Source organism: Nematostella vectensis, chromosome 10 (assembly GCF_932526225.1).
Source record: "Nematostella vectensis chromosome 10, jaNemVect1.1, whole genome shotgun sequence".
Taxonomy (NCBI): Eukaryota; Metazoa; Cnidaria; class Anthozoa; order Actiniaria; family Edwardsiidae; genus Nematostella; species Nematostella vectensis.
Window position 1 is genome coordinate 6,558,346 of NC_064043.1, and position 12,372 is coordinate 6,570,717.

At 37.9% G+C, this 12,372-nt stretch overlaps 1 protein-coding gene across 2 annotated transcripts; it reads right to left on the reverse strand.

The window, feature by feature from the left end:
- Positions 1 to 102: 102 nt before the first annotated feature.
- LOC5522074 lies at positions 103 to 12,363 on the reverse strand. Of its 2 annotated transcripts, XM_032367363.2 has the most exons (9): positions 12,184 to 12,363; positions 10,042 to 10,724; positions 9,670 to 9,753; positions 8,870 to 8,914; positions 6,303 to 6,401; positions 4,642 to 4,944; positions 3,974 to 4,270; positions 1,869 to 2,180; positions 103 to 1,238 (listed from the first exon to the last, which is right to left on the reverse strand). In XM_032367363.2, exons 2-9 carry the CDS (start codon positions 10,700 to 10,702, stop codon positions 1,162 to 1,164), a joined length of 1,878 nt encoding a protein of 625 aa, XP_032223254.1. In that variant the 5' UTR covers positions 10,703 to 10,724; positions 12,184 to 12,363; the 3' UTR covers positions 103 to 1,161. The 2 variants fall into 2 exon arrangements, with proteins under 2 accessions (XP_032223254.1, XP_032223255.1); XM_032367364.2 differs by lacking the exon at positions 8,870 to 8,914 and having other exon boundaries at positions 12,184 to 12,362.
- Between the last annotated feature and the right edge of the window lie 9 nt (positions 12,364 to 12,372).

The following is a 12,372-nucleotide window of genomic DNA, read 5'->3' on the forward strand; positions in this document are numbered from 1 at the left end:
CCTCAACCTGGTGAAAACCCTGGCTATGAACCTGTATGGTTTCATAGGGATCAGAGGAAGTAACCTTCACTGTTTGATAGATAGCAAGAAACGTGACATCAGTTGAGAGGAGAGATATTTTATTCATTTATATTACGTTGTCTAACATGGCCATGGTAAACAAGACTTACACAGTATGGCAAATTAAAAGAAAAAAAAAATATCTAACATCACTCAAAGCAGCCACCTCCATCAAGGACAAAATTTATAAAAAATTCAGGGAAACTTCTAGCATAACACTGGTCACCCATTTCATTCTAAATAAAAGCTGAACTTTTAATTTAGAGTACAGTATAGGGAAATCAATGGAAAAGGATGCTTTGCCGTTCACATAGTTTTTATGCCAGTAAAAATATTGGCGCTACTAAGTCATGACTATCATATTTACTCCTCTAAAAGGTCACTTAAATATAAGTTAAAATTTCAGTTTCACGTTTTCCCTGACATGGTAGGTAGAACCACACAGAAGAAAACGAGTTCGAAAATTAAAAACTATCTAAAATTAGTAAGAGCTCCAGTCAACAGTAAAACTAATAAAGGAATTAAGAACAAGTTAATTTTTGCAGTTGTAACTGCAAACATATTACTCTTATTTAAAAAATAAAACCAAAGTTTAACACCATTACTTTTTCGTGCTAAAAACATCCATCCCACGATATAGAAGGTAATGCATGTATTTGTCATCGCTATCAACTTTGTAATAGAAGTTTCTTAAGTAAACATTGGCTAAAAGTGAGATGAAAATGAAAACATGCACTGTTTTGGCACATGCTTTCATCGACACAACACTAAAATTTCTCTAGCACTTATTGTATTCACATCTACAATAACATGATTGAATGTATGAATGTTGACTCCATAATTGAACCCGCTACATCATTTCTAAAACCGCTAAAGAAATTCTAATAACCGATATTTCATAACTGTGCTAGTGCTACTTTCCTTAGCAAGGTGTACCCATCCACAACTCTCAAAGAATATTTCGTCCCTATGGACAACTTAGACGACCTCGTTTAGACGTTGCGCTGAGTAGCACATTAAACAGAATTATCGTTCACTGTATTCGGTGTTCGGTGACATCCCTCCACTTGTCAAATTCTGTTGCTTCTTTTGTGTGGGTTATTAATGAACGCTAATCGTTCTCCTGTATCCGAGCGCAGGGTTCTTGTTGAGGATATCACTCACGTCCCGCCATCCCCCTGGAAACAGAACGAACACGTAGCGATGAGCGGCGCCTTCGCGGGGCCACCACGTCACGTAACACCATGTCACGCCGTAATCAAACACAGCAAGAAAATAGCACCAGCAGGACACCACAGCATGCCAACACGGCACACCACGTCACGCCGAAATCAAACCACAACTAGTAACGTCACGACCACAGCGTGCCATGCCACGATTTGCACGACACGATACGACCAAAACACGTCACGTCACGACAAAATCAAACCACAACTAGTAACGTCACGACACGTCACGCCAAAATCAAACCACAACTAGTAACGTCACGACCACAGCGTGCCATGCCACGACTTGCACGACACGATACGACCAAAACACGTCACGTCACGACAAAATCAAACCACAACTAGTAACGTCACGACACGTCACGCCAAAATCAAACCACAACTAGTAACGTCACGACCACAGCGTGCCATGCCACGATTTGCACGACACGATACGACCAAAACACGTCACATCACGACAAAATCAAACCACAAATAGTAACGTCACGACACGTCACGCCAAAATCAAACCACAACTAGTAACGTCACGACCTCAGCGTGCCATGCCACGATTTGCACACTTTCGCTGTTTGAGTTACTCACGTTTGAGATAGCTGGCAAGAATATCCAGGCAGTCGACCCGGCGCATGCGGGCGAAATACACGACAAGATCCCCAACTGTCGGCTCGGGCTTCTGCGAGCTGATGATATGACTTATGAGTTCTGTTGCAGGACTGCGTGCCTCACGTTCCGGCTGAAGCCCCCTGAAGTCTTCGTCGGATATCATTTGAGCCTCCAAGTAGAGTTTAGCGAGTTGGCGCCAGTTCTGCAGGAAGGCGTCTTCACGGTTCAGCTTGCGCTCAATGCCTTCGGTGACCGTGAAATGGCTCAACAGTGCATCGATTCCAATCTTGGCTGAAGAACCAATACAACACGTGAAAACAAAAATAGATATTTTAACTTTTTACAAAAGAATATTGCTATAACATTCATAACGTGTTAAACCAACAGATGTTTTGTGCTATTTATAGTCTATTCTTGCGCCTTTTTGCTTATTAAATTGCTGCATTTGAATACTTGAAATAGCACTATTTAGGAACTATTTACTATTTAGTTTGTCGGCTTGTCTCCCTTTTTGTTCATTTGCGGAACCTTACCAAGGCTTTATATCGTTTTGTCCAAACAATCAAATATTTAACTTCTTACAGAAAAATACTATCTATGGCTTCTTACAATCAAATATTTAACTTCTCACAGAAAAATACTATCTATGGCTCGACCGGGAGGTACGAGGTGCCATTCGCCATTTTGTTTACTTGATTGTTTTCTTTATAGATTTTCTTGCACGTGTGTTTTGCTTGTCTGGTTGTTTTATTACATAGCAAGAGACCATGATATAAGAGAACGAATCCCCGTGGCCCATGATAACGTCCAAGAAAGCTATTTTTAGATTGCGCGAGCTTGTCAATCATAGCATTCATACATGGTTTGTCGCGCCATATTTGGTTATGGGCACCACGAGCTAGTACAATTTCACACCAAATTTTTTCCCTCTGCACTTCTTTACTTCGTTCGCTACCTGTTTTTATCCTTTTAGCTTCTCTTCAAGGCTCATGATCACAATGCTATTTATGGGGTGGTGTCCTGTTATCTGTTAAGTTACCTAATGTTCAGTTATCTAAATGTTATATAAATAATTGAACGGGAAGACGTCGGGGAGACGGTGAATTTGGAGTTCATTCAAGATGCATCGTGCAGACTCCTAAAAAGTTATTTTTCTCTGCAATTCGGTGAGATAGAATACCTAGGCATTCTCATAGTATGTTATGTATTTTAATACAAAAAGGCCTTTATTTTTCTTTGATTTACAACATTTTTAGATGGATGAACTTCAATTCTTCACGCAAATGTTCAGAAATCATGTCACTCAAGAAACCCTTGTCACTGAAATAAGATTTACCTCATTATAAAGACTTGAAATCTTTTATTTGTGAAATACCTGTCTTAATAACCACAATATTGGTGTGAATATAATGGTATTAAGTTCTGGATGTATCTTTTTCATTAAAAGGGAATTGGAAGAGAATTGTGTTTTGTAAACACAGACTTATGATTGATTGTTGTTATGATTTGCGAATCAGCAGTGAAAACTTTTACTGGGGAAGTTGATCCCAGAGCCTAAAAACACGCACTCTATGCATTTTAATGTCCCAGAAACGGTTGATTGGACCCAGCGTACTCTATGGAAGATTATTTTCACAGCGTTCGTAAAAAAGGAAGGTATTTTCAGTCAAAAAGTTTTCCATAACAGCCTTTGCCGGTTCACATCGCTCAAGATGTGATCGCGCGAGATCGCGCGTAAGACTCGTGTTGTTAGGATACGTGATCGCTAGCCAATCAGAGGCGTATCTTAAAATAACTGCTTGTTCTAAAAATAGCTTTCACGGACGTCATCGTTGGAACATACCCTAATACGGGGATTCGTTCTCTTACATCATGGTCTCTTGCCTGCTCTCAAAGCGCGAATTCCGAGATCACGTGCAAGCCCATTCAATGCGACATGTCCAAAGGAGTCCCAATATTCAAAAACGAAACATTTCAAAATAACCACGAGAGACAGCTAGTAGGCTATGCCCCTCAAACTAACATGTAATTATTTTGTTTAAATATTGCTTTATTCTAAGTTAGTTTCTTGTTTTGCCACTCACCAGGCACCCCCTGCATATCCTCCACAACATCCTCACGCTCGATACTCATCAACTTGGTCTTGAGATCCTCCACCGTCAACCTGGTGTCATGGGTGTGGACCAAGTGCAGTAGCTGACGGGTTGGGTTGTCCTTCATCTTGTTGTCGAACTGTTCAAACACACGTTGAGGGATGTCGAGTTGCGTGGCCACGGTACGCCAGCAGTTGTCACGGTCAATTCGCAACATTATCTGGCCAAGGATTTCTGGTGCATATGCAGCAAGCTCGGACACAAATTTGACTTTCCTCAGATGACCCGCTGTGGAGAAAGAATAATTCCCAATAGGATCAGAAACTTGGTAAAAGGATTATAGTTAAAGAAGATGAATCACGCCACCATTTAACACCTCGGAACAAAAACCGAGTATAATGTGCTTTCCGTTTTTTTTTCATGGCAAATAAAGCCCACTTTTAGGCTCCCCTACAATACCAAGTCATAAAAGTAATAGATTTCCATTAAATTAAAAAAAATGTAGAATTTCTAGACAGAATGAAGAAAGCTTTTAAACAAATGCTCAGTTTTGGCATCTCCCCAGACGTTATAACCCTTTTCATTGATGGAGTATTACAAGTCTGAACTTTGCATAGCAAAGCATATGGTTGTCACTTTAAAACAGTAAAACCACTTACCACTAATGTAGTCACTGAGCATCTTATGCAACTCTTCCTGGCCACTCTTCTTGAAAGCTGTCTGCAGATTATCAAGACCGAGACGAGGTTTTGCAGCCTCAATGTACCGGAACATCCTCTCTGAGGCACTGCCTGTCTCATTAGAAGAGAACTTCTCACATTCTTCCTTGGAGACTTTCGCTTCAGTAGCTAGAGCAGGCCAGCCCTGGACACATTTTCTGATCTTGTAGGCTCTATCCAGACAGGTGGCAAGGTGGTCTCGGAAACTTGGGTCCTTCTCCCACAAACTAGACAATGGGTCTCCTAGAAAGAGTGCAATAGGTGAAATTATTGAGTATTGCAAACCTTAAGTGTAAAGGCTAGTAAGCAAACTCAAATACTGCGATCTTCAATATCCTGCAAGCTCTCATAAAAAAATCCAACAGTTAAAGCTGTTAACCGCTTTCTGACTTCTGTATTTCCAACTATTTGAAATACACTTGTACTGATTAAGGTCAATGCCTAGTGGAGAGGTGTAAATTTTAAACTGTTGTAGTGCTCTCCAATTTAAAATGCTTCAAGGATTTGAATGGTGGAAGCCAAAAGACTTTTTTACTGCTGGAAATAGTTCACTGAATATTGATTAAGCATTAAGAGCTGTCCTTAGGCAGGGCTTCTGGAATTACGCGCTTGTGAGGAAGCGCGTAATTTGGCTTTTTCCGCGTAATCCACAAATTTCCGCGTAATCCCGCGTAATTTGGCTAAATTTTGAAAGACAAAACATTTAATTGCACAGCTGATGTGTTCTTTTAGGGTTGCTACTTCTATTTCTCGTGAAAAAAGAGAGATATTCTTCGTAAGAGTGCGATATTTCGAACTGAATTTCCGAAAACAAATAAAATGACTAGGCGTTCTTTGCTAAACCGCGAAGGCCTAGGACTAATAATAAAATACTTTTTTTAATTGGCTGGTGGCTAGGAGCCAATGAAAACTCGCCTAAGATATTTTCACGCAAAAAATTAACCTTTTCAAGTTATTTCGTGCTTTCCTTCGGTACAAAATGTTGTTTGGGCGTAACAGTTGATATTCCGTGTAATTTAGCGCGTAATTCAGTAAAGAATCCCGCAAAATTTTGATTTTTAAAGAAAAATGTATTGCAAAATCCCGCGTAATTTTGAGTTTTTTTTCCGCGTAATTCCAGAAGCCCTGCTTAGATAAAAGATCTGGTCAGTAACGTAAAACCAGAAGAAAAATTGAGCAAACCTTTACTAAGAGACATAGTGACATTTCAAAGAAAAAACAGAAAAGAGTAAATAAACCAGCTGTGTAAAATTAAGAGTAGCTTATACCTCCCAATCAGATATCAAATGCTGGTCTAGCATCATGCAAGCTAGGGCGGGCTAACTAAGAGAAAATGGTCGGCTAAATGGGTAAACAAGCCAACCCCCCCTGCTCAAAATGCTGGCTATGGGCCTGCCATGGACCTTGCTTTGGATATTTTTAAGGCACTCATTGTACATATCCTGTTGGCCATGAATACTCAATTCAAGAAAGAATATCACGTTGCTCCTGGTTGATTTGGAAAAGTTATTACTTGTTTTAAGTCTATTTCGAAAGTTCAACAAATAATTTGTTAATCAATATTGAATGTAAATAATAACATAATAATTATAATCAATTACCTGGTGTTACTTTCTTTTGCTCGTCAACACTGCTGTCATGATGGTTTCTGTAAAGATTCAGTTCAATATCCTGCAATGATAGCTTTGGCTTGGCTGGGACTGAAAAAGGAGAACACTATTAAAAATGTATATATGGTGTATTATAATGCATGTCAAGAAAATCATAAATCATATATAAATCATTGTCAACAATAATATTGTTAATAATAATGATTAATAATGAGCAAAAACAGCAAAAGAAAGCAAACAACAGCTTTAACAGTCTGTGTACTTACACATGCTTTTATGCTTGTTTACTAGATTTATTTAGATTTATTTAGGAAAGCACAAATAAAGTATAGAAGAAATTTAAGGTAGTAGCAGCCTCAGTAACTTTACAGTGCAAACAAAAGCATTGTGAAATAAGAACAGACCTCAATCTTACAAAATAGTTTTCTTCTCCCTAGCCTATATTGCAAAATTCTTATTCCACTATACATTTTTGGGGAGACCTCTCATGGCATCTATTCATGGCGTCTATTCACTATCTATTTGTTTATTCACATTGGACCATATTTTCTATTATTGATACAAATGGAAGGACATATGTAGGACATAATTGTAGGAGGCTCGGAAATTGATCAGAATACCTGTTCAAAAAATAAGGCCCTCTCCTAAACCCTGTATTACAATTTGAGGCCCTCCCCCAAATCGATGCTCAAAAAATCACAGCCCTCAACCCAAACATAGCAGCCCTCCCCCCGTTAAATAATGACCCTTCTCTAAGCAATAACAGTACAGTAGCAGGTACAATAAAAATGCAAAATATGATTTCATTGATAGACTGGCCATTGAACAACCGCTATCTTTATTAAAAACACAGATCTGAAAAGGGCAATCTCTTTACTAATGAGTAAAAGATAACGTTAAGGCCTTGCACATGGTGTTGCGTATCAGAGCGTAACAAAAATTCTAACGCTAGGTCTATGATTATAACTTTGATCTCGAGAAAGCTACACACTTTTTATTTTATTTGGATAACATTTGTCTAATGTGCATCTCGAATCCAAAGTTAGAGATAGTAAAATTTTCAAAAACATTAAAAAATATATCAAAATAAAAACATTGCTCCATCTTTTTGCTAAATAAAAAGAAACTTTTTCTTTTGTAGCTTGATCAATGTCATAAATGGAATGCACTTGAAATTCTCTTTAAGATGCTGTCCTTTTTATAGAAAGAGGATAAGGAATGTGAACAGACGGGAGCGATAAGCAGCGTTAGGATTTTTTTCGACAATAGAAAACACAAAACGTCGAATTACGTTGCGCCTTTTGCCTTCATCGCGCCTTTTTTGCCCTTTTGCTTTTGCCATATTTTGCCCTTTTTGCCCACCGCACCTTTTTTTTGCCTTTTTTGCCTTATTTTGTCATCGCGCTCTTTCTGTATTTTCATTGTGCTTTTTATGCAGTATGAAGTGTTTTTTCTATCTATTTAAGCGTATTTTTTACCCCTAGACAATATCAACCAGCTGTTATGAATATTAGCGAAATCTAAAACAAGTGCAAATAATATATATACTTTTCTAGGCGTAATTTCAGAAGAAAGGAATGGCTGCTGGCAGCCTGTTGATATAATTTGAAACTCCTCGGGTTTTTACTTTCAGTTCTTGCTTCTCACCTTCTTATGCAAGACAATAATTCGCCCCGTTCGAGTTTAAATATTGCAAGCTTAAAGGCATGGAGAAATATACATTCTATAACGAAAATAATTTTAGAAGCCTAAATTGTTCAATGATAGAGCTCCCATAATCTGAATTTTCTGAAGCTGGATTGAATTTTGATTTTTTTATAGCAGGATTCTAGAGAGGTGCGCGATAGGGCAAAAAAATGCAAAAAAAGTGAGCGATAGGGAAAAAAGTGCGCGATAGGGCAAAAAAGTGCGCAATTAGGGCAAAAAGGGCAAAAACATGCGCGATTAGGGCAAAAGAAGGCAAAAACAAGGTAGGGCAAAAAAATGTGCGATAGGGCAAAACTAGGCAAAAAAGGCAAAACACATTTGCAGCGTTCAAATGTTACGCAGTAGTTTATGATAACTACATAACGTCCATACTTCGAAAACAAAATATTGAGGTTTTCTATTAGGTTAGAAAAACAGTATGACTATTTTTAAAAACTACGATAATCAAACTTTTATATCCCAAATTCCGGATACGTATAACGCAATACTTAAGAAAAAGCAGTAAATCTAAAACGAAATGTCAAGAAATTCCTTGTTGAGCCAGGCTTGCGCAAGGCCTTAAAAAAAAAAAAACAGGTATGGCCAGCAAAACCAAATGAAAAGCCAGAACGGAGATCTAAAGCCCTGCTAAACATGCAAAATAATAATGCTTAATAAAAATGCTCATAATGCTTCTACTGTATCAAGACTCTAAATGGAGGCTTTAATATTTTAACAGCTTTACAAAATTTAAGAGAGTTTAAAGAGAGTAAAAGCAGAAACAAGAGCCACACACAGCATGCACACAGCTTGTACAGCGTGCATTATACTTTTTGCCTGCAATGCATGGTGAACCATGGTGCATGACAAACCTGTCTTGATCGCTTCTGGCACACTTTGGCCTCCTGAAACTGTTGCTGGTGGATAAACACATTGATATACTGTCTCTACTGTCTAAAATCGTTAATATTTTTAAAAAGAGATAAAAAGCAGAATTGGTAGAAACTTTCTTTAAGTTTCAATTCATTTAAAATAAATATTTATATTAAGTTATACTAAAGACAGAAAAGTAATATGGCCTTATGTCTTATGTTAATCTGTTTAATTTAGCTTACAAATATTAGTATTCAATCCAATTATAGGAATAAAGTATATAATAAATGGTATGAAAAACGGAAAAAACTATTATTCAAGGAATTACAGCAAAATATTTTACTTTATGGAACTATATCAAAGATTAACTTAACACAGAGATGACTCATCATCATGACTATGTACCACCTAGAAGATAATTAAAATAATTTTTTTTAAATATGAATTTGTCAAGTGCTGTAGATGCTGTATTTTTTGAGATCATATTGATTGATCTGCTTTTGCTTCTTGACTATGTGATCTTTGATCCAGAAAAATAGGGCTCTGCTGAGCTCCTTAAGTTTAGGTTAAATATACCATCCCCAACAATAGACAGAATGAGTAATGCTAGAAAACGCTTTCTCAATTTTCGCATATTTTCAAACACATATGAGTGTTAAATCATGTTAACAGTTTTGATTGATTTGAGAGGATTTGAAGTTTGACAACTTTGCCTAAGTTGACTATGCAGTAATGCAGAAATGCTGGTAAAGTATAAGTCCTGAACATGTTTGAGTAGTAATAAGCAGTTTCCACTTACTTCCATTTCTGCTGGGTGCACTATTCTGGACAGCCACACTATCTGTGACAATGATCTCATCAGCAATCTCAACCACAACTTGCCCTACAAAACAAACCAGTTCACAAAGCATGTTATGGATACCCTGATAAATTCATAGGTTCTTCGTTGTTTTTTAAAGGTTCAATGAGCCAACAATGAAAAATGAAATAATATTTATATAGCTGTTTCCTGAAATGTTGTCCTATCCAAGAAATATATACAGTATAGTTAGATACCTTTTGTCTTTCCGTCAGATTTTAACAGCTAAACAAAGGGTTCTTATATATTTCTCAGACAGGACAAAGTTTCGAGAAATGGCTGTATATATTTTATATATTACTTGTTTCTTACCTCGTTGCAGGAATGATAGAACCAATTTGTTTTCTCTACTCCAATAAAACCCCAAGACATTTTTGTTTTCCTTATCTAACAATGGCCCTGCAGGCTGGAGAAGACTGAAGCTTTCTCTTCCCAGACAAAAAGATTCATCATCAGTTAGCATGACCTTGAATGGTTGAAAAACAAGCCTTTTATCTTTTTCTCCAATGCCACATAACTCCCTCTGGCCTTTACAGATTTCAAATGGCTCCTCCATATTGCTAACTTCAATTCCTTTCAAGAGTTTCCTCATGCGAGAGCCCTTTAGTGGGTCCTGGCAGGGTATCAATTGCCAGATAATGTCTTGCTGTGATGAAGACTGCGGTGACACCAAATGCTTTGGGTGGGCCTTGATAGTAAACCGCTTGTCACCATGGTGAGTGTAACCTCGGCACACAACCACACGGATATCACTGGATGATTCACGAAAGGCAGGGGTCGTACATGCAAATGCAAAATGATGAATATTGCTATCAATACCAAGAGCTTCTCTCAGCTTATTTGCATCTTTTGGGATATTTACTAGGCAGCCAAGCACTGGTTCTGATCCTTCAACAGAGAGAGTGGATATAGGTTCACTGCCACTGATCTGTAGTTTGCCATCTGGGCTTCGAAGGAGGCTTCCATCTGCCATATCCTCTTCCTCTAGAGTTTTTCTGATATAAAAATAAAGCCATTATGCACTGGAATTTTAATTACACTAACACAAATGGAAGAGACAGGCTCAGACAACAATAAATAATATGGTAGAATAGAACAAACCTTTATAAATAGTATAAAAATATACACATTTTGGTTTTATTAGGATTGAATACTTATACAATCTTACATCTAAGATTCTACAATTAAACTACCAACACCTTACCTTTTTAGGAATATAGGCTTTACTTAATCATTTTCGTTTGTTTCAGCCTATAGAATTGACTTTTTTTAATTATCTTAAGTTCTACTTTTGTGGTAAGGAGTTTAATATGTGGGCTTCTCATTTAAATTGTTTTTGGATCAATTCTGCAGTGAGATCTGTAACTTGAACAAGATGACATACGGATTATTATGAAAGCCTATCAGCTTTTGAGGTCAGTGCTGGTATTCAGACAAGCCACATGCAAGCACACGTCTCACTTTATCACCACAACCCGCAAAAACACCACCGCCTACAGTGTTCTTCTTGCAAGCTACTTGTGCTGTGGTCACTTTCGAGTGCTTGTTATCATAAATGCATTATGGCAACCAAAATCAACTGACACATAGCCCACGTCAATACCTTATTCTATTACACCTAAGTCAAAGTATTATACACAGAGCAGGTCATGCAATCATTATAATGTAAATTGCTTTATCAATTCATTTCAAAAACATGTCAAAAACAAAATACCCTGCGCGGATCAAAGTTTTAAATTCATGTTTTGAATGGCATAACGTGATGTGTTTATTTTGATTAGTCGCCCACGTTAAAAAGATCACTATATCAAAGAAATTAATAGCGAGATCAATATTAGGGAGGAAGGACATGTACTAGGAGTTTACTATCTGCACGCAAAACACGTCGTATTTAAAAATTTAAACATGCAACTACAGTGGTGTGCTTATAATTGTAAGGAACGGGTCATTATTGGCGTTTAGAAGATTATATCGCTGCAAGTATGCAAGCTTTGTAAAACCGGTTTGTACGACTAAACCGCTACCGCCATCTTTACAATATTGCAGCTCAACATGTCATGAATACAAGAAAATTTCAATGGAGACTTTAGAAAGCTCGACGATGCGGGCGAGGACAAAACAAAGCACCGGTTACTTTGGAGTTTTCCACGAGTGCAAACAGCGAACGTGATCGAAGCACGATCATTCTTAGCATCGATCGAACAGATTTAGTTTATCGCAAAGGGCGTAATCTTAGCTCAAATAAAAACTACAAAATACCGACACCAAGAATTTCCTTAAGCAAAACAAACAAAAGTACACGATGATAAAGACAATGGTACAGGATTAAACTTTTAGTCGAGCTTCAGGGGAATCCCGGGCGAAAATGTGCGCCTGTAGATTGCCTCGCATCGATTTGTATAAACTTTACCAACTCTACACCCCCTAAACTTAACACAGAACCTCACAAATTACCTTCTATGAGCAAGATCCGAGTCTTCAGATGTTGAAGCACTAGATTATGTTATTGGGGAGTTGACAGAACAGCGCGATCGCCGAGAAAAGCAACCCGTAGTAAAGCGATCTCTCTTCTCTGCCGCCCAAACTGCACTGCTGTTTACAAGAAGAAGACTGCTCCGGATCGCGGGCCGATAAGGGGCCAGC